The sequence below is a fragment of the Anolis carolinensis genome, chromosome 1 (assembly GCF_035594765.1).
Source record: "Anolis carolinensis isolate JA03-04 chromosome 1, rAnoCar3.1.pri, whole genome shotgun sequence".
NCBI classification, from domain to species: Eukaryota; Metazoa; Chordata; class Lepidosauria; order Squamata; family Dactyloidae; genus Anolis; species Anolis carolinensis.
Window position 1 is genome coordinate 272,259,266 of NC_085841.1, and position 26,411 is coordinate 272,285,676.

Below are 26,411 nucleotides of genomic sequence, written 5' to 3' on the forward strand. Positions count from 1 at the left end.
ATTTAATTTTACAAGAGAGAACTGTGACCTCATTGTTCCTTACAATCAGGTTGAACAGTGAGACACTACAAATATAATTAAATTATACAGGCATAAGCATAGTAAGTGAACAGCATGCATAATACAATTTCTGTTATTCAAACATCTGTTGTCAAGAATTCCAGATTTTCAGATTCAGTATATTCTCCATACAGTACAGTTTAAGTAGCATTCAGACAAGTAATTGCTGCTGGATCAGACATCATTCTTTCTTTACTATGCTGTTACAAAGAACACTTGTGTGTTGTCACTGATACCATTACAAATAGCTCTTATTTCCAGCTACAATCTCTCACAAATTTACACCTCCTTCTTCATAGATTCTTTATGAGAAATTAAGAAAGAATATGTACAATTTCCAAATGTATTATTTTTTCATCAAAAAATCAATATCTCATTGCTATGGGTCAAAAAATGCAAGTGAGATTTTACAATCAGATTGTTTTCCTCTTTTAGCCAGATGTCACTTATAGTTCATAGGTCTGCCAGTATGGTATTAAGCCATTATATGCAGTTATGCCCAGGAGACTGTGGAATCTATCATCTCTGCTAAAAAAAAAAAAAAAAAGGTAAAAGGACGGGGGGCAGGGACAGAATAAGGTAAAAATACAGAAAGAGCTGCAAAACCAAATGCACTTAAACCATACAAAAGGCCATCATATGTTTGAGAAGAATCAAATGAGTGGCGGAGCACACAGATTAGAAAGGATCCCAATAACTATCAAATCCCTCTAATACTACAGTCCACCCTGTAGTATTACTACATCCCTTTGTAAAATCTGGCTCAGTATTCAATATTTCAAAGGCAACCAGGAAGAACTAAATGAGTGTTATACCTTTTAAAAATCCAGGCACTAATTTAGAAGACAGTGGGAATGCTGTAGATGTAATTTATCTGGATTTCAACGAACTATTTGATATTTTGGTTAGCAAACTGACTAAATACTAAGGCTGTGCACAGATCCATCTTTGAAAACAGGCTCCAACTGTTCCGGTTCTTTCGGCCAGCCATAATGGCACAGGCGCCACCAGTCGCAACAGTCCACATTGCTGCCGAAAATAACTGCTTTCCGTTTCTTTCGGCTACAGTGAGTAGTGAGCATCCATTTAGCTTCCATTTTTCTGTTGCAAGCAGGCTTCTGAGAGAGACAGATTGGTGTCAGTTGCAGCTCTGCATCGCTTGGCTTGCTTTTTGACTCAAATTGCAATAAATAACCTGTTTACTTTCTACACCCTTAAGAAATTGCCACTGATGAGGCCCTTCACAGGAGACAAGCTTCAAATGTTGGGAAGAGGTATCTTGACATTTTTAAAGCTGCCATAAAATGAGGAGGTAGCCTTTAATCCAGCTCTTATTGAAGGATGTAATGAGAAATGATCCCAGTAAGGGTGGTTTCTTAAATCTGATGCCTTTAATCCAGGTCTTATTGGAGGATATAAGTATGGTTTCTTAAGGCTGATGCCCTAAAAATGACCGGGAAAGGGGAGCCTTGTAAGTTCCCCATTGCTGCCAATGGGCCAAATCTTCCCAGATCTTTTACTTGCCAGATTGAAAAACTGATTTTTTTTTCCAAACCAAATTTGGGAGGCTCCTGAAAAATGGATCTGGGAATCCATGTAAATCTGGATAACAAAAACAGAATGTGGTTTAACCAAATTTCACACCCCTACTAAATATGGAAATACCATCATATGGATCCATAATTGGTTGGGGATTTTTTAAATAACTTAGCTAACATATTGGAAGATGGGAACATAATTAAAAAGAACCTTGATAGAGAACGGAAGGAACCCTGGTGGTGAAGTGTGTTAAAGCACTGAGCTGCTGAACTTGCAGACCAAAAGGTCCCAGGTTCAAACCCCGGGAGCGGCCACTGTTAGCTCCAACTTCTGCCAACCTAGCAGTTCGAAAACATGCCAATGTGAGTAGATCAATAGGTACCACTCCGGCGGGAAGGTAGTGGCGCTCCATGCAGTCATGCTGGCCACATGACCTTGGAGGTATCTACGGACAACGCCGGCTCTTCGGCTTAGAAATAGAGATGAGCACCAACCCCCCAGAGTCAGACATGACTGGACTTAACGTCAGGGGAAAACCTTTACCTTTACCCTGATAGAGAGCGGAGGTGATTTAACAATTGCAAAATTATACCTTTAGGCTATAACAACCAAATGCACAGGGATAGGATGCGGGTCGCTATCCTGCTCTCAAAGTTGAACAATAGTTAAAGTGGCAAAATTGGCAGACATGGAAACAAGTAGTATCTGGTATCAAACAGCCCAAAGTCAAGAATACCATGAATCAGAACAGAGTCCAAGGAGTAGAGGTGGCAGGGTCATCAAGACATTCCAAATGTAATAAATCAGTACTAATAGAGCAACTGTTGAAGCCAGCAGTTTGCCACAAGAAAACTCCCTATTTATAAAAGCACCCAGTTCACACCATAACCACATTCCAGTAGTATTTAAGGAGCCTATTTTGTACCTGTGTTCTCCTCGAGGTAGAAAATGTCAACTGCCACTCCATCTTTAGGGGACAGCATGGGGCAGACATCAAAAGACCTCATCATATGAAGTTAAATGAGCACCCTAACATGCTTCCAGGATGCTTCCTCCTCGGAGCCTACCAGATGCCATTACAACATGTAAGGCAACTTCCGGAGGGGCTCTGTAGAGGAGATGTCCCGGTAGCATGTTGGGATGCTTCCCAGGGAACACGGGAGGCTTCCCATCTTCCATAAGGAAGAATGATGGAAAGCCGGGCAACATTGCTTCTCCCTGTGCAATGGGGTAAGGGGTGCAGTGGGTGATGTGGTTTTACCCCACTGCCCCACGGATTTGCCTTGTTACATGGTGAATCACCCCGCTGCCCCACAGGTTTGCACCTCAATGTGATGATGTCCAAAATCTTCATCTTTTACAAGGAACTGGGGAGTCTTTCTTCCAATTCCTTTGCTTTTGGAAATTTTGCTGAACTGAAATAGGACTCAGTCGGCTTTCAGGTGTCTGCTCCAATAATGATATGTTAAGTTCTGGTACTTCATTTTTTAAAATATATGAACACATTGGAGCAAGTTCAGAGAAAGGCAATGTGGATGATAAGAGGTATGGAAAACAAAACATATGAGAAGAGGTTGAAGGAGCCAGGCATGTTCAGCTTGGTGAAGAAAAGACCGGGGGTGATGGGATTGTACTTTTTGAATACCTCATAAAACAGAGTGTGCGGGCTTATTCTCTGCTGCTCAAGAAGATATAACTAGGGGCCCTTCTACACTGCCATGTAAAATCCAGATTATCTGTTTTGAACTGGGTTATATGGCAGTGTAGACTCAGATAATATCGTTCAAAGCAGATAATGTGGATTATCTTCTTTGATAATCTGGACTATATGGCAGTGTGGAAGGGTCCTAGGTCTCTTGTCTTAAGTTACAGGAGAGTAGATTTCAATTTAATATTAGAAGGAACTACTTGACACTGAGAGAAGTTTAGCAATTGAGGTCTTCTACTTAAAATGTCTTTAAAAAGAGGTAGGACAGATCACCCCTAGGAATGCTGTAGCTGGAGATTCTTCATTAAACAGGTAGTTGGACCTGATATCCCATAGAGCTCATTTGAAGTCCATGATTCTAAGATTTCCTATTTTTAAAAACATACCCTGAAGATCAATTTGTATATTTATTTTGAGCTCTTGTGTGAAAAACTGAACACCTCACAGTGCAATGCTACCTCAAATACAGTATCTGCCATCTGAAGAAACTTAATGCTTTTCTGCCAGCAGAACCCTCTTCTGCCAGCTAGTCTCAGCAATCTGCCGAGACTGTAATTTCCCTGCATCAGAGCTGTTCTGCTATCTAAGATCCAGTAGGGGCCAGAGGAGGGACAGGGTAAAAGAGGAGCACAGTTATACCAAATCCAAATCTCTACCAGCCAGAAACATGCCCACAATGCCCACACAAAGTTGGGCTGTAAATACATTTCAATACCCTTAGGCTGGGAAGCGTAAATGGAATAATTGTGCCTTATATGATCATGCCCTAGAAAAAGTGGTTATCATATGAGTTCCTTCTTTTTTTAGGGCAGCATGAAGATTTCAACACATGCAGCACAGATCTTCTGAGATGAGATAAGCAAGAAGGTCCTCTGAAATCCACTTGTGTGACTGGTCACCTCTGAGTCATTGACAATACAAAAGCCAAAATTGGAAACATATTCTTCTTTCTTCTCACAGCAAATTCTCTCTGCAGTGAATATTTCATGCCAAATATAAAGAATTGCACTCATTTGAAGCAATGGAATTAATTGTGCCAATCACTCAATTGCTGTTCTTTTTTAAGGCTCTCCCTGATAAATGGCAGCCTGCATACAAATGAAACTTCCTGCACAATAGCCAGCCATGAGAAGCCAGCTGCTTCTGTGACAGCTAAATGTAGCATCAGGCATGAGGTAATGGGCCCAGCATTTACGTAATACCCAACTAGCCTAATAATATGACAATCCAGAGCCAGGAAAACAATGTACTTTCCATCAAGAGGGCATGTAGCAAAGTGTGCCCAGTTGCTGCCATTCCCACAAAGGCTCACATTCCATGTAGCCTTACTTATACAGCACATATACAACACACTATACCCAGTAGACACAATTTGCAGTGACAGTCTCGTTTAATCCTCTTTTATCCCTGTTTTCAGATATATTTTCAAGCTACAAGGCTCAAAAAGCAATGGACAAAATCAGGGCCGATTGATTATACGAGGCCGCTGATGCGGCCGCCTCGGGCGCTGGCCGCTAGGGGCGCTGTCGAGGCGTCAACAGCGGCCCGTAGCGCCACCGACTCCTCCAGTGTTGGCGCGGCCGCGCGGGGCTTCAATCCCCGCGCCCGCGCCAAACCGCTAAAAACAGATATGCCATTTTGCCCTTAGTCGACAAACTAAGGGCAAAATGGCCTATCTGGCTGTGCGCATGCGCACTGCCAGATAGGCCATTTTGCCCTTAGTTTGTCGACTAAGGGCAAAATGGCATATCTGTGCTGTGTGCATGCGCACAGCACAGATAGGCCATTTTGCCCTTACTTCCTGGTCGCGGCCAGGGCACGCTGGATGGGGGGCGGGGCCAACTCTGGCCCCGCCTCCATCACTATTCGCCCTGGCCCCGCCTCCCACGCAGCGTGGGAGGCGGGGCCAGGGCATGCTGGGCGGGGCCAGGGCGTGGGAGGCGGGGCTGGTGGCGGGGGCGCTTTTTAGCACCCCCGCTTAACATTTAAAAATATCTCCGGCCGGCCCTGGACAAAATGAAAGGCCTTAGACTGACCACCCCCTTGACACATGCTATAAATCCCTTCTGAGGATCTCCATTCACCTTCAGAGGGCTAGCAGCAAAACACCTCCTGGCAAAACACAGAGAATGTTTTATAAAACAGCAGCAACCCTGCCACACTTACCGTTGGACTGGTAGAGCAAGGAATGCCATGCCTATTTCAATTCATTTGCGTGCTTCTCCCAAGACCAACATCTAAAAAAGAAAAGAATTTACAAAGATATTTTAAGAAGCTTTGGCATGCAGCCCACTTTTCTCCATAATAAGCTACTTTATTTATTTATTAGACTTATGTAACACAGATTCTCAGGGTGGCTTACAGAAATGTGCAAATACCATAAAAGAAATTGATGTATCTATTTCATACCCTGCCATTTTCCCAGTATGGAACCAAAGGACATTCACTATACAATATAATTTATTACTCAGGTAATAAAGCTAATGCTATTAGGTATCTTGAGGTTATTTTTCATACTCCTCTTTTCAAAAGTGTAGCTATATGCGAAAGCAACCCATAGATTTTGTTGAATTGTCAACTAATAGATAAGAAGCTATTGATTGATTGAGTCTGTTCAATAGGATTCAAGACGTAATTCTGTGAGGACTTTTTATACAGATTGAGATAAACCCAAATGTAATATCAAAACAAGAAAACTCTCAAGGACAATGTCTTAGAACTACACATGGCACAGTCCAGTTTTGTATGGTGGCAGTGCTCTGGGGAACCAGCACTAGAGACACAATGCCGCTAGACATCCCAGGTCCACCAACCACTTTTCGTGACCCCCTATAGGGTCCCCTTAGCTCAATGTTGAGGTCACAAAAAAACAGTAAAAGTTTTCTGAACATCACCTAGCAGCTGTTTTAGACATTTCCATGAATCTGTTGTGCAATGTTTACACTGGATTCTGCAGAAGATGCTTCAGCTGTACTACATAAAAAAGAAACTCAGCCTGTTTAATAAGCCTTACAAATGCTAAATTTGTTATCAGCAAATGTTTGATTTTTATACCTGTTTTATATACCTATATACCTGGGGTCACGTAAAAATGTATCTGGCCAAAAAGGATCCTGAGTGGAAAAGTTTAAGAAGCCCTGCCCTAGGCCCCTTCATTAATCTGGCAGAGTGGGTCCCAACCTACAAATACTTGTGCCACAGTACATATGCTATCCATTAAGATGTAGTAAGATTTCTTTAAAGGGGTTTTTAAAATCTGCAACAGACTTAGATAAAATACGTCTGCTGATGGCAGGCATATGTGCACAAGCTTGAGCTGATGCTAGTGACTAAACCTGCAGAAGAACAGACAAACGTAGTGAGGTTCTAGGTAAAGAAAGTAGAAAAAAAGTGTTAACTCTAAACTATAACATGTTTGGGCATTTACATCACATTGGATTGTAAAATTGCCCCCAAATCAAAGTATTATATTCTTGTTGCTAATATTTTCCTACCTTTATGCCAGGCTCAGTATGTGAGAGCCACAAATGTTGTCTAAATGTGGTTAATGGGCTTACTCAGTAAGTAATTCATATAATAACATGGTCTGTGGGGAAGTTTTCTCTTTTTCCTGGAAGCAATATGCTTACTTATTTTCAAAAAAAATTGTAAGAAAGAAATAGTTGTGACTATTGAGCATAATGCTGTGATCAGAACAGTTCTTGTGGTTTAATTAGCACCAAAGAATGTTTTGCCAGTCTGAAAGTGTCTCTTAAAACAGTATGAAATTTATTAAATGTGTTCAAGATTCATCCAGCTATCATTTTATAAATCGTTTCTCAGAGGTATTTTGAATGGAAAAACAGATGTATATCTTATATGTTTATAGTTCTATATTGGCTTCCAAAACACGCTTCATCATTAAAACAGAGAAATATAATATCATGCTTCTGTTTTCCAAACAAAAATCAATATTCTGCAGGCCAGGAAACATTTCGAAGACTGTAATATGCATAGAAACCAGCAGATCGAGCATGTCATTGAACTAAGTGGCAAAAATGTATAAATGATCCATGTCTCTTAAAACACACACACTTGCCCTAGGTTATACATACATAGAATTGGTCCACATATATGTTATGGCCCCCATGTCCATTGATGATACATTCCACTCTGAGGACACCTAAAAGTATGGATAATAGTGAATCCTATATTTTGACTGTACTTGAGCTGGAAGCACACCATAGAATTGTACTGGAGGACCTAGAGAGGCCCAAAACCAATATTTTGGGGGGGCATGATTAAATGAAACCATGGATATCAAATCTGTGGATAACGAAGTAGCAATGCATATTCCTTCCTAGGTGAGCACCCATAATGAAACACTGGATACTGAGGCTATACTTATCCTCAACCCAGTCAGAAAATTAGCAATCAGTTAAGTGCTTGGGGGTAGAAGCAAAGTCTTAGTCCAGATACTACACATGCTTTCTGAACCTTGGAAAGCTGCAATCACCCACTCAATGTCATCACACACACACACACACACACACACCCTCCTATGTGGCACACATAATTACATAATTTTCCTGAAAAGATTCCTAATGCCTTCTACAGTCCATGGGGACAATTCTGAAGAAAGCTTCCAAGGAGATAGAGAAAAGGACAAGGTTTAATCCTCCTCCCCAACTTAAAACTTGTAAAGTGATGAGGCGCAAATGTAATCAATACTTTTGTCCAGATATGCCCTATTCACGAGTTTACAAAGTATATTAAATCAACACATGAAGACAAGAGCATATTAGCTATAAATGCAGACTTATTCTTCTTACAGTGGCTAAAGTAGAGTTGCACAAACAGCAGTGATGTGCCTTGCAGTTATATATTGTGCATTGTATTTGCACATTGCACAAGTGCATCCAGCCATTGGCATTTATTGCAGTGTTGCTATTCTGCATAAGGGTTATATAGTGTTGGTACAACATATCTCTGCTTGCAGATATTTAAGTTTAGCCAAGTCTGGACAGATGATCTCATACTTGTGCAAGCTCCTCATGTTCAGTAAACAAGTGAATACAACTGTAGATGGTTTAGATGTCACTGAAAAATTATATAGTATTTTCAAGGATTCACAGCAGTTTACATGCATGGCTTCATTATCTTTCAAGATAAGACCTCAGTATTATACCCCATTTTCCTAATGACGGGACTGAAGAATGGAAAGGTAATTGTATTAAATCATTTAGTGGGTTCATGGCTTCAGTGAGATTGAAATCAAGGGCAAATAATATGCTGATGCCTTTTTTTCTTTCATTACACTATGTAACATGATTTTTGTTCCTGGGTTATAGATGCCATTTCCTAATTGGGTCTATCATAAAAACATGTTTATTAAACTGCAAAAACTTTGTTTTTGCAGGACATCCTGCAGCACATTTTGCTATAGATTTTCAATTAATATCTCATAGAGTCTTAACCAATAGTTTGTGGAAGCCACAAAAATGAAGATTCTGGAGAATAACAACTATTTTCAAAGTAAGTACTGCACAATTAAACAGGAAATAATACTTTCAAACCAGGAACATAAGCTTTTTCAATTTTTGTTACATAGTGTTATGATTTCACAGAGTAGTTCTTATGTTTTCAGACTACACAAGAGTCTGATTACACCGAAGTTCAGAACACATTTTCACATAAAATCAGATATTGCAAAGACAAATCACTTTTAAGAAGAATACATCTTATGGCATACTATATTATGGCAGTGATGGTCTGGGATTCAGAATATCCTACTACTGCTTAGATATGGACAGCTTCAGTCTGCCTTTGTATTTAGTGAGTCTCAACCAGTTGTACACATAACATCAATATGACAGCAGGCTTGGACTGAATGGCCTTTAAGCCTCTTCCAACTGTATGATTCCATGAAATAAAGTCAGAGGGATATGGTTTTCATAGCAGTTTTTAATTATAAATGGAATTATTCTTTATTTATCTTTATTCCAAACAATACCAACATAATTTTATGTTCTTAAAACCTATTATAATTGAGAAAAAATTATAAAATATTATTCTCATAAAATCTTCTCAGAAGTAGTGGACCTTTCATTTCTGTGAAGGTGGAATTAACAGTGTTATTATTAGGACACCAGAAAGGCTGGGTGAGAACCATGAGTTTGCTTCAACACTAACTTTCCAAGTTCAGGGTATAAAAAGACTTCTCATGCAATCATGAACTCTAAAGTAAATGCTTCAAAAATCCACCTTGTCCTGATATCCTGTTTTGTTTTCTAATTTTAATCTCTAGAGAAATATTCCTAAATCGTTAGCAGAAGTGGATGAAAATCATTGTTTTTTCTAGTAATTCACTACTAAGTGGCAAATTGCATGAATAACAACTTTGCTTTCAAAATACAAGAGTACTTTAATGGTGTGTTTCATACTTTTATTGAACATTCAGTAATTGCCCCAATTGCTAATATATTCAAATAGATGAAAATATTGAAATTTGATAGGTGTCCGTCCATCCCCCTGTCCCCCCACACACCTCTTCATCCCTCAACAGCCTCATGACTTTTTGAGCTTCATGTGCTTACTACACACTTTGTCCATCCCTGTCTTAGAACATGCATAGAACCTTTTTGAGTGAAAACAACTGGATCTGGGATGTGCAACACTCTCATGTCCAACAGAGCAGCTTGTACAGTCCCCTCCTATGACAGGCTGAGAATTTAATTATTTTTCCCCTCCAGATGTTTGATGTTCAACTTCCTGTAGCTGCAGATGATAAAAGATTATAAGAATTATAGTCCAAAACCTGAAGGGCCAAAGTTTCCCCAGTTCTCACTTAGGCATTATCTTGTGTAAACTTCTCTGGGTCAGCCTAAAATGAATGGATGGGAACTATGTGGCCCTTTGAGGCCACCACTATATGCCAAAATGCTATTTTCTTGTCCTTCTCTAATGACACACTAAACTGGAAACTTTCTGAGGTCACGTCTAAGAACAAAGTTATCACATAATCTTCTCACCACATTCAATATACTTTGTAACTATGGGCCCTATCGCACACACCTATACCCCACTTTTGATGCTCTTTGCCTACCGGTCCTATCACATGATGCAAGGCCTGTTTGAACAGTAGCTGATAGGCACTTATAGGCAAAGAATTTGCCATGAGTACCTTTTATAAAATGGGAATAAGCCTGGATGATGCAATTCTTTCACAGTGCTATAAACTTTGTGGGACAATCAACTCAACTGATGAAGGCAGTCTCTTTGGAGCTAAAATAGATTCATTATTTTGAATAAAACAGACAAAATGTTATTATGGGTGAGTGAAAAGCAACACACATTTATATGAATGTTTTGACAAGATCAGTGTTATGTCACAGCGGTATAATCTCAAGGAGAGCAAACATGGTATCGGAGTTTAAGCACTGAACTCCAAGAGATCAGGGTTCAAAATCCTGCTTGGCCAAGAAAACTCACTAGGTGACCCTGGGCAAGTCACACTCGCTCTGCCTAAGAGGAAAATAGTGCCAAGACAGCTGTGAACAAATCATGCTAAGAAAACCCTGTGACATGGTCATCATAAATCAGAAACAACTTGAAGACATACAGCAATGTTAAAATAATCTCTACATAGAGGCAGGTGAAAACATTGGTAAATGCAGCACTCTATATAATAGGCATAATATGTAGAATTTCTTTTCCAAATGGGCTATTCTGAACACTTACCAAGCTGTATCCACAACAGCCATCAGAAATTGGTAGACAGCAGCAGACGAACTGTTCACAAAAGTGAATACCATGTATGGGATAGGTATCTAAATAGCCTGTTCTCCGCACACACATTGTTGCTGTTGCCAATAATGTAATATTAGCATTCAGGCTGTTAAAAATCCAGTATAAAACAAGAGAGAAAAATGATACAATAGCCCTTCATTTTCTTTCTTCTCTCCCTAAGATGAGATTTGCCATGATGTGCATTACCCTATGAATGAAAAGTGATATTTTGTGGACAAATACTAGTTTCATTCAGTCCACAGCTTGGTGCATTGGAACCATCTCAACGTGTGGTCTGGTACACAACAGTGGCATTTCACATTATTTGCAGGCTGTCACTACTATTTCTCATCTCACAGTTGACTGAACCAGATTACTGCTTTTGACATTAACCTGAGCATTTCAAAGCCAGCTTTGAACCAAGACGAAAACATCCACGCTCCTGTAGCACAGCAAGACAGACACATGGGAAAGTCTCTGAGAAATTATCTCTCACAAGAGAGTAAACACAGGATTGTCTTTTTTCTGTAACAATCTTCCAAATCATTGCTTTTCTTTTACCATACTTTTCCCTCTCAGTATGAAGGAGAACATTGTCAAAGGGCAGTAGTTATACATTAATAAGGAAGATATACACAATAGGTGTGAAAAGTTACAAACCTTCACAGGCTGTTAAAACATCCGAGCTGAATACAAAAAGAACTCAATGCATGGAACCAGATTTAATTACAAGTCTGGAGCAGCTTCAGCAAGCAGCTGAGGTGATCATACTGAGAGTCTTACTATTTCAAAACCATATTCCACTTCCTAGAAAGTGCAAATGATATTTCTCTTCACCAACAGAGGGGATATTTTAAAATAAAATACAAATCCACTACATATTACTAATCTAAAACCTACTTCAGAGATACAGAGAACTGTTACCAAGGACCCCATCACTACTTTTAAAGGGAGGAGAAGCTCAACATTGGCAGATTATTAATTTTGCTCACCTTCAGAAGGAGGGCAAATTTATGATTGCTGAAGCATTCTTAGGTAGAAAGATTTTAACAAGTACACCGTGTAGTTAGATGTGCCTTCCATGCCCGTAGAGTAGCTTACTCACAAGTAAGTGCACACAGAATAGGCCGTCTTTATTGTTCCTGGGAAGGTTCATGACTATCCTTGTCTTAATATTTCCTAAAGCTTGATAATTTAGTACATCGGAAGGAGGCCAGCTACTTAGGAGTCTTTGCAATGCAATTTTGCCAGAACATTTTAGGGGGCTTAGCCCTCTTTCAAGTCTAGCTCCCCCAACTTCCCTGTTCCAGAGTGGCATTGCACCCAATAAAAATGCTGGCCTCTGTATGAAATTTTCATTCAACTTCAAATTTCTAGCATTGCAGTAACTTAAAACTGGAGCAACCCAGAAGATTGCAGTTATTTTCTGTCGGGCATTATTGATATAAAATTAGATAGAAACAAAGATATTCTCTTTAATTACTTGGCAACAGCAACCCAAATAGTGTATGTGCGACATTGGAGAGCAAATAAAACCCCTACATTAAAGGAATGGTTGATAAAAATGGTGGAAATTATGAGTATGGATAAACTAACACAACAATTAGCACATTGGCAAGGTAATTTCAAAAAGGATATGGACTGGAATTTTCTGACAAATTATAAGAAACAAGAAAAATGAGGATAGGATTATAAACAAGAATTAAGAAGAAATATGTATCCTTTGGAACTTAAAAAGAAAGAGGAGGAAAAAAGCAAGAAATAAATGAGAACTATAGACTCAAATTCACGATGAAGAAGATTGGAAGCCAACCAAATACCCCCTTTTCCAACCCCACCTTGACCCCTAACCCCCAATCCATTATTATTATTATTATTATTATTATTATTATTATTATTATTATTATTATTATTATTCCCCTTTAATTTTACTTCCACTACCCCTTCCCATACTCTTCCTTTTTATCCTTCTTTTTATGTTATTGCGAAAAATACTTTAATAAAAATTATTTTTAAAAAATTTGGTTGACTGTTTAGGAAAATAGGTTAGGCATTCAATCAAAAAGAGTAGATGAAGTTACCAAGGGAATGCAAACACAACAAATGAACAATTCTGGAAGTTAATGATTTTCAGTGTTACATTCTCTGTAATATTAGAAACTGCAGGGGGATCTTAATTGGGGGCAATGTCTTCATTTGCCCCTTTTTCAATATCTATATTACTGCTGATACTTTTCTACAGTAGCATCTTTTCTGCACACTTCCAGAGAGGCATGTCTTGCAGGTTTCCCCACCCTTTTCTATGTTTGTTTGTAGCCCGCTAAATTACAGTGTTTGCACTGTTGTTACTTTCTTTAAAAAAAAATGAAAGTGTGCATTTCACATTTTGCTGACCAGACCCCCCCCCCCCCCCCCCGGCTTTTTATGCTTAATTTGGAGGAGTCCCCAACCATCTTGAAACAGAACCACAGTGTGTAAGGATTCATCTACACCAGCGATTCTCAACCTGGGGTTCGGGACCCCTGGGGGAGTCGCAGGGGGTTGTCAGAAGGGTTGCCAAAGACCATCAGAAATCACATATTTTTGATGGTCTTACGAACCTCTTTGGTAGAGAAATCCCAGCAACTACAACTCCCAAATGTCAGGGTCTCCAAACTCCATCAGTGTTCACATTAAGGCATATTGAGTATCCATGCCATGTTTGGTCCAGATCCATCATTATTTGAGTCCATAATGCTCTCCAGATGTAGGTGAACTACAACTCCAATACTCAAGGTCAATGACCACCAAACCCTTTCTAGTATTTTCTGTTGGTCATGGGAGTTCTGTGTGCCAATTTTTGTTCAATATCATCATTGGTAGAGTAGGAGCCCCCAGATGGCATAGTGGACTAAGTGACTTGAAGGTTGGGTTGCTGACCTGAAAGCTGCCAGGTTCAAATCTCACCTGGGGAGAGTGCGGATGAGCTCCCTCTATCAGCTCCAGCTTCATGCAGGGACATGAGAGAAGCCTCCCACAAGGATGGTAAAAATATCAAAACATCCAGCCGTCCCCTGGGCAACGTCCTTGCAGACAGCCAATTCTCTCACTCCAGAAGCAACTCAAGTTGCTCCTGATTCATAACAGTAGCAAAATTACAGTTATGAAGTAGCACTTCCATGGCCCAATTCTATGGAATCCTGGGAGGTGTTTTTTTTTTTTTTTTTGTGAGAAACCAGCACTCTTTAGCAGAAAAGGCTAAGGACCTCAGAAAATTGCAACTCCCAGAATTCCATTGAGCTATGACAGTTGAAGTGGTGTCAAAGAGCATTAATTCTACAGTGTAGAGCAGGCATGGGCCCTCCAGGTGTTTTGGATTTCAACTCTCACAATTCCTAACAGCTGATAGGCTGTTAGGTATTGTGGGAGTTGAAGTACAAAATACTTGGAGAGCTGAAGTTTGCCCATGCTTGGTGTAGTGCCATCCTAGATCACCTCAACACAATCCCTTCACTTTTTTCTTATTCTAGGGAACAATGACTAAGATCAAGCATTTAATTTTTGTGCTTTATTATAAGTATTAGATCAATAGCAACCAAACTGTTAGTTCAACAAAACCAGATAATATTGATTCCTGTGGTGGTGGGAAGGGCAATAGTTTGCTAGGAAGGCAGACTATGGCTTTATTACAGTGATAAATATAAATCAGCTGAAATACTCAGCCACCAAACTGTCCATTAAGACAGAAAAAAGCAAGGTTTCTTTCTTTAATTAAAATGTCTAGAGAACATAGGAAAATAGTAAGCATTACTCATGATAAAACTCAAGATAGGAAGTTTTGTTTCATGACTCATCTAATCAACACAAAAGCAGTATATATGCAGAATCTCAAGAGTTTTAAAGGACAAATTCAGTTCATCCAGAGATTAATGTAATCATCAGCTCCTTAACCAACAAGTGAAAACTGCATAAATGATATAATGAGGGGGCTGCTGAGAAAGATAGGGGGAAAGGTGCTACAAGAACACCTAGATATTTTAATGAAGTCAGATCACCAGCACAAGATGAACTGTGTCTAAGGTGCTAAAGGAAGTTGAGATATAATTTCAAAGCTTCTATCTATAATCTTTGAATTTGGGGTGGAGAGACTTCCTGGAGGTGGCAAATATAATCTTTGCCAGGGTGGGGGTGATCCAAGCAAAAACCATTCAATTTGGTGTGAATACCAGGATAGGTAAAAGGTAAAGGTTTTCCCCTGACGTTAAGTCCAGTCGTGACCAACTCTGGGGGTTGGTGCTCATTTCAATTTCTAAGCCGAAGCGCCAGCGTTGTCTGTAGGACACCTCCAAGGTCATGTGGCCAGCATGACTGCATGGAGCGCCGTTATTTTCCCGCTGGAGCAGTACCTATTGATCTACTCACATTTGCATGTTTTCAAACTGTTAGGTTGGCAGGAGCTGGGGCTAACAGCAGGCGCTCATTCCGCTCCTGGGATTTGAACCTGGGACCTTTCGGTCTGCAAGTTCAGCAGCTCAGTGCTTTAACACACTGCGCCACCACCAGGGGCCCCGAATATCAGAATAGGTTCTCAAAATGACATTGAACTGTCAGTTTATGAACACTTTGAAATAAATGCTATGATTACCAATAGCCAGCATGGGTTTCTCGAGAACAAGCCATGTCAAATTAATCTCATCTTTGGTAGAGTTAAAAGCTTGTTATCAGTGCATCCCTATTTAACTTCCCCATCTTTTCCTTCATTCTTGGTTAAAGCACAATATGCTACAAGAATGGTACCGATAGAAAAAACTTTATTTTTATATATGTTCTCATACAGATTTAAATGTGTATATTGATAAGACTGCTGCTGCTCAGTCATTTAGTCATCTCCGACTCTTCGTGACCTCATGGACCAGGCCACGCCAGAGCTCCCTGTCAGCCGCCACCGCCCCCAGTTCCTTTAAGGTCAAGCCAGTCACTTCAAGGATACCGTCCATCCATCTTGCCCTTGGCCGGCCTCTCTTCCTTTTTCCTTCCATTTTCCCCAGCATCGTGATCTTTTCCAAGCTTTCCTGTCTCCTCATGATGTGGCCAAAATACTTCAGCTTTGCCTCTAATATCCTTCAATCCAGAGAGAAGCTGGGCATTATTTCCTGGAGGATGGACGGGTTGGATCTTCTTGCGGTCCAAGGCACTCTCAAGACAGAATGCTTGTATTGCTGAGTATTTTCTTTACAGTCCCAACTGGGTACTATCTTATTATGTAACACATAAAGCAAAACATACATCAAGCTCAAACAGAAAACAGTCCAAGAATATGGTGTGTGTATACAAACACAACTATACAAAAACAAGTAATCCCGGGTACAATGCCTCATTTCGGGGGATCCTTCTTCAGGTTGTGTATATTTTTAATAGATCTTTGACAGTCTTTTGAAGTGCGGTTATAGTCTTCTTCAAATTGTGTTCTCAGAATCTTCTCATAGTTGACTACAGTATGTTGTTGTGGATATATTGCTGTCTTTCTCAATCTTAATTACATTTGCTTAGTCCTGTTTCAATTCAAGGCCTTTCCGTGTTGTTAGTATTTTAAACATAAACATAGGCACATACTTATAGTAACTGTAATTGTTGTACCAAAACAGATATGTAAAAGCAGGATCTGTTTCCTCATTAATGCAACTGTAATCCCGTAATGGGTTCCTTAGCCACTATTTATGACGATATTTGGGTGACATTTTCAGCTTGCACTATCCTTCGTGGTACATGAAACTCTTCATGGATTGCACAAAGAAGATTTAAAAAAAAAATCAGGATAAATTGGGAGAAGTGTTGTGTAGGTATCCTAACAGTCGCTTGCCTGGCAAACTGCTAGTGAACATTATTTCCAGATGATGAGAAGGGAAGCTTTAACAACCTGCAAAAGGCTGGTGGTTATTGATTTGAGATAGTGGAGGAAGGCACACATGAGTACTACAGATTCATATGTTAGGCAGACTAATACAATAAAACATAGTCCTTATATATAAAGCTAATATATAGCATACCTTTAACAGCATCCACATTAATTAATCTTGTAGGAGCTAAATGATAAGACAATTATCCTCACACTGGGGATGATAGAAGTTGCATCTATCAAATCTGCAAGGCGCTTAGAAAGGGAACGCTGGTAAGAATAGCAGACTCAATTATTCCTTTCTGGAATTAATTAGACTTGCTCCCTGCGTTCAAGTAGATTCAAAAGGACTCTTACTCAAGTTCTTCCACTGTATGAAGGTGAAAAGAAATCCTTTTGATAGCAGATATTGGATTATGTTCTTGATGGAAAGTATATTTGCATTGTACTGTGACACATGTATCTCCATCTACCTCTAAAGCTACTTTGGTCCCTCAAGATGTTGGACTTCAACACCCAGAAGCCCCAGAAGTAGATGGAAAATTATCAGGGTTTCTAGAAGCTACAGTCAAATAACATCTGGGAACCTAAATTTTGAAATCTCTACTTTCAAGGAAGGAAATGGGAAGCTTCTTTTTCCCTTCCTCCTTTCTTTGTTTCGTTTCGACTTATGCCAAACTTTCAAGGAGATGCTTCATTGGTCCCTAATTGAGCTTATAATTTTGTAAGATAAGTAAATTGGCTACTGTTTAGCTAATACAAGGCAGCCTCTCTGCTATACTCGAATGCAGTCTGAAATTGGGCAATTAGGAAGGCCAGATGTCCAGGCTATTTTATTACCTGCTCTTCTCTACTTTTTCCCCAGAGAATTCAGCCAATATTAGTCAGCAGAAGCCTTGCTTGCAGGCACTCCAGGGAGGGGCAGATAATTAAATGAGGGGGATCCAGAGATCCGAAACATGGCTACACCTATAAATTGCATTACTATATTCATTTAAAAAACAACACTTTGGGGGGACATGCCATATTTTATGTGAATTCTTTTTTCTTTTCTCTCCCCTCCCCCACCCCTGCAGCCTGAATATGTAATTTACAAGAAAGGGGACTTGAAGCCTTAAGTGCTTATGGGCTTTATTCAGCATGCTGTATTGATGGTCCCATTAAGATGATTCCATTTTAGACCCTCAAACGCATTAAAGCCATGACTTACTCACATCCATTTGGCTAATGATACCCTACTCCTCTGAAAGTAAATGACAGCTATTTACAGTAAATTATTCAATTAGATAGAGAGAGAAGTGCTGTGTTCATTTTATATTGTTTGACGTAGCAGAAACAGAAGTGTGCAAGTATGCAGGTGGAGCATTTTAATCTTACAGAATCAACTGTTTAATCTACGGACGGAAAGTAAATATGCCACCCACATGTGGTTGTCAGCAAGCATCCAATTACTATAGGAAAGAGTGTGTAAGGGGGTGAAGTGTGATATGTTCATTTTATTTGCAATTTCATTCTAACTATCTGGCTGCCTTCCCCGCCAACAAGGCTAACAAAAATATTTAATGCTCATGCCTTTTGCAAATGATCCCTTAATTGTAAATAGAAATTAAAACAGAATGATGCAACCCAATTTTTTAAAGCTAAACTTTGTTTTCTTCTAGTACTTGTAAAGCCACTGGCTCAAAATAAGAAAGTAACTACATAAATGTCATAATTATGTCAGGATACCGAAAAGAGACAGCTTCAAGGAGATTTTAATGACATGCCCATGTCTATCCAAGAAGACCTGCATATGGATGTCTGTCTATGTGTGTGTTCATACATACAGACACACAGGGTCAAATTTCCTACATTTGATGACAAATAAAATCCTGATTTTCTCATTAAACTAGGCAAGCACTCCCTACCTAACATGTTTACAAGTCAAAGTATGCTTCTAGGAGCACCAATGTACTTATAAACAAGGCTTCTCGGGACATCCACATTGTTTTAGGACCTCATCATATGAATCTTCTCCCCACTTCTCTCCACTACTGGCATGGTGTCTCCTGGAGCCCATCACATGACACAAGACTACTTCTGGTGAGATTCGGTGGGGCTTTGTGCTGGCAGCGTTGTGACAGCAGAGCCCAGATTAGTCAGTTGTACTCCCGAGTCCTCAGAGAAAAAAGTCAGAGGAGCCAAAGAGGAAGCTGGAGACAGCAGAGAAACATCATGGGAAGGGAAATTACAGGCCCTGATAGCAGATAATAAAGCCTGACAACTCCCTCCACTGCTTCATGAGCGCCCTACGCCCCCGCTGTCTCCCTCTTTACTCCTACCCATCTGATAAGGGCCTCTGAGGGAAAATGGATCCTTTTTTCCTGATGATAAATTTAGTACTGGAAGCAAATAGTAAATGTAGCAAATAAACCTAAATGTAGTCAACAAGCCACATAATGACTAGTGCTGCTTTAAATATTGGTCTGTTTACAATATAGTGAGCCCTTGGTATCTGCTAGGGTTTGGATCCTACGGTGGATATCAACATCTGTGGGTGCCCAAGTCCCATTATATTACAATATCATAATAAAATGGTGTCTCTTTATAAAAAAAAGGCAAAATCAAAGTTTATAATAATAATAATAACAACAACAACAATACATTTTATTTATACCCGCCCCCTCTCCCCAAAGGGACTCAGGGCGGCTTACAACAAGCAACAATACAAAATATAAGCAATACATAATAAACCAATAATAACAGTAAACAATTATCAATTAGTACAATTTAAAATATTTTCAAGTCCTGCATGGTTGAATCAACGAGTACAAAATATGTAGATACAAAGGACCAATGATTTGTGTAGACAGATTCTTGTTCCACACACTCCTTCAGGCTACAGGTTTCAATGACTTTAAGTAGCCAATACTAAAAATTTCAATTGAGTTCAACAACTTTGCAGTCTAGATCCAATCCATATGTACATGCAAGGGCTGGATAGCTGTAGTGTTACCTGGGCAACGTCCTTGCAGACGGCCAATTCTCTCACACCAGAAGCGAATCAGGTTGCTCCTGACACAGAAAAAAAACCCTAATTCTTTGTTGAAATATTATGGTGATGCATCAGTTCTGATGCCTGGTTATACATGCTTTTATGCTGACAGGTTGACTTCCAGACTTGGAGGCTGTCTTATGGACTTTAAATTGATGGAGCACAGTGTCATGTTAGCACAAGATATGGAAAACATTGTGCACATGGGGGGAGGAGGTGGAAAAACTAAGTTCCAGAAAAGATAAATACCTTGGCAAGGCAACAAATTGTGGAAATGATGAGATACAGTATAAAGTATATGTATGACAATCAGATAAATAAAAATGGAATGAAATAAAGAAAAACACCCTACTGCCACTTTTGGCAACTATTTCTTTTATGATGACCTGTAGATTTAGAAATGCATGAAATATGTGTCCATCAAGCATAACGCCTTGTGGAATTCCTCAGCAGGTGTGGAGTATGTGAAGCACACTGAGTGCCACTATCTCAGGGGATGACCAAAAAAGACTGTCTATAAACATTTTGTGTCGTGTTTTAGCAAAAAAAAAAAATCTTATTTTTTTAAATCATGTAGTTAGCTATAACCAGAAACATTTTTCATAAGCCCAGCTTACACATCCTGTATCAGTATATCGACAAGGCTATATGCTAATTTATGCTTTGAATCTACACACGTGCAAGCTCTCCAGTCAGAGGAACTGCCCATTTATGACCTCATCCCATGAGCGGCAGGAAAGCGGGGGAAAGCAGAGGGAACCATCGTGTCCCATTCCGTCCCATCTTTCCCCGTCTTCTGGGATGGCCAGAAGGTATCTAGCACCAGGATGATTGTGTCATTATTAGTGGTATGAATCAAACATAATCCTCCCCATACCTATTTCAGGTACTCAGGTGCTCTTGTCTGTTCCATCATCCACAGAGAGCTCTTTCTAGATTTTTGTTTTAGCAATAGTAGATGTGAAATGGAAAATAATACATAGAATAATATACATATTTCTTGAAAAAGTACAAATACAAAGCAACATATATATGCTTCGTATATGCAAAAAATGCCTTTTCTTCCTTCTTATTATCAGTCATTATTACATTTGAATATTTTCCACAGGCATACACACACACACACACATACACACACAACTCCTCTGTCAATAACAGGAGGCCTAAATTCCCTAAAGGCAGCATGTCCCCCTGATTTTAGAAGCTAAGCGGGGCCAACCCTGATTAGTACTTGAATGGCAGTTCAATGAATACCTAGTGCTGTTGCTATGTTTCAGAGAAATGGAAATCACCTGAGATTATTTCTTGCCTAAGAAAATCCTATGAAATCCATTGGATTGCCATGAGTCAACAGATGACTTGAAGGCATGCACACATGTGCACACAGATCCTCTCCATCCAACCACAAGCCACACTGAGACAAGACAATCTGATACAGGATGAGACCTCTTCAGAAGTGGGAAAATCTAGTCCAACTAAGTTTTGTGAAAGATTTCATTGGCATTCCTTACCAACAACAATTTTGCAAATGGCCAGTGTTACTAATACAATTTCCACTGTCAGTACTTACTACATTAAATTCCTTCTAACTTCTCTGCCTACAATCTGCACACCCATCCTATGCATTATTTATCTAACATTCCTGATAATACTCAATTGCATCTAATGAAGTAGGCTCTAATCCTTAAATGTTCATGCTGTAATAAATTGGTTAGCCTTTAAGTCTCCATTGGGTTTGATTTTTAAAAAAGAGAGAGAGATGATTGATTGATAGGTGCATTCATGCAACCCTAGTAGGACTGTGTCAGTATGAGTGTCTACTGGGGGCATAGATTGCTAGACTGGAAAAGGGAAAGAGCTCTTGTATTCTTTAACAATTGTGTAAAAGAGAGAATTTAGGGAGATGTTGCCTGTTGTGCAACCAGATAACAAGCAACACCTGCTGAAATTCCCTCTTCTACACAATTATTTAAAAACATGGGACTCCTCTTCAAATTTCACAATTACACCAGATCTGTCTGCCACACTTCTATTCCTAGAATCCTTTGATAAGTCACACAGATTGCCAAAAATGCCAGAATAAAACCCAGAAATCTTCAGAAGTCTGGTTTTGCCTTTGAAGAACCAGATTTTTTTAATGCTAAGTAATGCCACCATAGCAAAGTGTGTGTAAGCATCACATACACCAACACTTCACAAATCAAGACAAGGACATATGTGGCAATGAAACTGAAATATCAGAACGTGGTCAAGATGGCTCAGATCTTAATATATTTAGATGGAATAATGTATTTAAAGTATGAGGTGTTGCTCCTGAAAGCATCCAGGAGATGCATTTTCCACACAGAAATGTATTTTGTCCAGAAAAAAAGTTGATCTGCAGAGTCTAGAAGAGCTGAGGACCACAAAAACTGCCTCGCATATCTGAAGACTGACTCTTTAGAACAGCGCTGTTGGACATGATTAATATATAACAGAACACAGAGTGAAAGAAGATCCAAGAATCATTATTTGGGGATACACACGATGTGGTCTGAAGGCATAATTTTAAATGCCACTTCCTACTTTGGTTAAATGCAGTGTCCTCAGTGAAGGCGGGGGGGGGGAAGTGAAGCTTATTTCTTCCTACCTCCACATGATCTGACCATACAAAAGGGTCAAATAGTTTTCATAGCAAAGGTGAAAATCATACGAGCCTCTGATGTCATTGGGCTTCAAATCCCAGCAACCCTAATATGTGTTGAACAATGAGAACTAATACTACAAGTTGCAATTTAGTAACTTCAGCAGCTGCTATGTGATTCCCTCTCCTGTTTTACAAGTCCAGTAAGAAAATACTCTTACATTATCCCTTGTGAAGTAACATAAAAATCACTGTACTACTGTAGTTTGCCATCTTAGTGCTACTGTACACTTGTTGACAGGAAACTTCCCACCAGTGTGTAAATCACATACTAGACAAATGGCAAGCTCTTTAACGTCAGAAGAATGAAAGCCAAAACTAAAGTCACAGCTTCTGTTTTAGAACTCCAGTATACTGGTGATAATATTGTCTGTGCTCATTCAGAGGAAGACATACAAGCCACTTTAAACACCTTTGCAGGAGCATATGAAAAGCTTGGCCTCTCACTGAACATCGAGAAAAGCAAAGTGCTCTAGAGGCACCAACAAATCTCACTATAATGCCAGAATTAAAGCCTAATGGCGCAACGATAGAAAATCTTGACCATATCTACTACCTAGCCAGCCACCTCACCACAAAGGTTGACATGGACACTGAAATACAACACCAACTGAGCTCTGTGAGTGCAGCATTTTTTTTGAATGAAGCAGAGATTGTTTGAAGATTGAGACACCCGTAGGGATACAAAGATACTTGTTTATAAAGCTATTGTCCTTCCAAGTCTGTTGTATGCCTGCAAAACAGACTGTCTACAAGCATCACTCAACTTCTAGAAAGATTCCATTAGCGTTGCCTCTGAAAAATCTTGCAAATCTCTTGGGAAGATAGGCAGACAAACATCAACATTCTGGAAGTAAGAAAGCGCACCAGCGCTGAAGCAATTATTTTCTGCCCCCAACTTTACTGGACTGGCCACGTTGTCCGAATGCCCCATCACCATCTCCCAAAGCAGTTACTTTACTCTCAGCTGAAGAACGGAAAACGGAATGTTGGTGGACAGCAAAAGAGATTTAAAGATGGGCTTAAAGCTAACCTTAAGAAATGTGGCATAAACATAGAGAACTGGGAAGCGCTGGCTCTTGAGCGCTCTAGCTGAAGGTCAGCTGTTATCGACAGTGCTGTGGATTTTGAAGAGACATGAATAGAGGGTGAAAGGGAGAAATGCGCCAAAAGAAAGTGCATCAAGCAAAACCCTTATTGGTACTGCCTCTTCCACCTGGAAATGTATGTCCTCACTGCAAATGACCATATGGATCCAGAATAGGTCTCCACAGTCACTTATGGACCCACCACCAAGACTCTACACTCGGAAGACAATCTTGCTCAGCTACAAGTGATCGCCTATAAGATTGCTGTACCCAGAATGTTTTACAGACTCATACAGACCTTCACATTCACTGGGGTTAGGGACCTAGGACTTTTGCAAAAGTAGGGAAATGCTAGATAAAGACACATTTTTATTAATGGAGAGAACACCTCTCCAGGAATCTCTATGTTCTCCAATGTGACTCTGTGGTCAATGTTTACCGGAAGCCGAACACAGAGTTTCACTGGACCTAGACCTGGAGATTGTTTTAAACTATCCAATCTTTACAAAACATAACCCCCACAAAAAAAAAAACAAGTACATACAGAACCTTCTGTTCATGTCTGCAACAGCTAGAGATCCTGATTAAGAAGTAAAGATATAAATTGTTTTGAGTATCAAGCTAAAGGTTTTATTCTAGGATCCCAATTCTACAACAAGAAAGTTTCTGAGCTAATCCAATCTAGCTTCATTTTGAGGAAGAGCTGAGAGAAGAGGTGAAAAAATATGCATAATACTATCAATTTGCAGCACAGAGGGTCAAGACCTTAGACAACAAGGGGTGAAAGATTTGGTCACTCAAGCTATCTAACCCTTTTACTACTCCAGTTTCTGATGCATTTTGGCGCTTCAGTGCAAAACATTGTTACACTACTAATATCACAAACAATCTGTAAAACCTAAAGAGCCATATTGAAAGAATGCATACCTCTTTAGACAAATCTGGAAGAGCCATCTCTATACTTAATTTACTATTACACATCTCTATTCTAAGTTGCAATTAGACAAGAACATGATCCAGGGAGTTGGTTATGGCTTTGAGCCTTCACCTCCCTGTAAATGTTACCCAGACATCTTCACTAGTGTGTGTAACATGTAAAGCAGCCCTTAGATTCTTCTACTTTTGATCAGGCTACAGCAATTTTTATTTCCCAGCTGTCCTCAACATTTCTCTTTCCACCAATAAAGCTACATTTGTGATTTATGTGTTTTAAATTATTGAAATACAACAGTGAGGACTAGTCTGTTAGTCATTTTCCCCACCCCCACCCCACTTATTATTTCCTATAGAACACTCAAAATAGACTCATTGATGTGGAAATGCTGCTAGATTAAGAGAGGTTTTCTAATTTGGTTGAAAGCCAATGCTATTTTCTGGCAGGTTGCTTGATGTAAAAACATCAGCTAAAGGCAGTTTCAGAAGATCATCAAATATCAGAAAGCTCACAGTGAGTCGCTTCCTAAGCTAAAGAAAGGTCAGCAGATATTGGATATGTTTAGTCTCATGATGGTAAAGAGAACAAAGAGGATATTGTATGAAGAGTTAAGCTAGAGGAAAATCTATTTTAAAAAAAAATTGAGGGAAAACAGCCTTTTCCTCAGAGGTCTAGTAAAGCACAGCAATTCTTGAAACAACTAAGTTTACTCCTTAAATCCCAAGGAGGGCACGAAAAGAGACAGAATACTGCAGTACATTCTTAGCAAATTTAAATGGTATATTCACTTAAATCAACAGAACAGTGTACCCCAATACTGGACGCTGCTACATGAAAAAAAAACTAACCAAAGTCACAGAGTAGAAGCATTCTGGTCTAGTTCCAGAAAGACTATGCTGATGATTTGGTTGATATCTCCACGTAGCTTTCAATTCCAGGGAAGTCATTGGATGCAGGACTGCTCCTTTTCCCTCAAAAGATGATATTGTATCTCTCCCTTTTTATTGTATGCTGTGTCTGTTTCTTTTTTTCAATATTTTTTTAACAAGAAAAAAATGAGCCCTCATGTTAACCACCCCATCCTTACAGAGTTGTTTTCCTCTTTGTAGGAGCTTCATTTGAAGTTTGGTTTTCAGAAGACATTAATAAATTGCAGTGAAGTTAATGAAAAAAATGGCAAGACTCCTATTTCTATACAGAGAGAGAGGTCTCTGAGCCCGTCACACTGACTGTCTCTACTGAGATCATTGCTCCAATTTGCTAAATGGTTGGTTCTTGCTATGTCTGAGTGCCAATACAGATGAAAGAACGTCAGTAGAAAAGACAATAAGGAGAACCTGGATGTAGAGTGAACCAAAATGTAAGTCAACACTTTGTTTGACATTGAATGTTTGCCACTGTGTTTTTTTATTGTAAGCTGCCCTGAGTCCCCTTGGGGAGATAGCGTGGGTTAAAAATATTATTATTATTATTATTATTATTATTATTATTATTATTATTATTATTACTGAATAATTTTTAATTCAGACTCACTATGCATGTGCAGGTATCCTTGAAGTGACTGGCTTGAACTTGAAGGAACTGGGAGAGGCTACGGCCAACAGGGAGCTCTGGCGTGGACTGGTCCATGAGGTCACAAAGAGTCGAAAACGACTAAACGAATGAAGAAGAAGAAGAAGAACTGCATGTGCACCATCTGCTCAGCAAATTGCCTATAAGATGC

At 39.5% G+C, this 26,411-nt stretch overlaps 1 protein-coding gene across 3 annotated transcripts in view; it reads right to left on the bottom strand.

The window, feature by feature from the left end:
- insc (INSC spindle orientation adaptor protein) overlaps positions 1–26,411 on the bottom strand; it is a 167,990-nt gene that overhangs the window by 117,758 nt on the left and 23,821 nt on the right. For all 3 annotated transcript variants that reach the window (XM_062967675.1, XM_062967676.1, XM_062967677.1), the window contains exon 2: positions 5,474–5,544. In XM_062967675.1, the coding sequence (XP_062823745.1) occupies positions 5,474–5,502 (29 nt within the window). In that variant the 5' untranslated portion in view covers positions 5,503–5,544. The remainder of the gene's footprint in view (positions 1–5,473; positions 5,545–26,411) is intronic.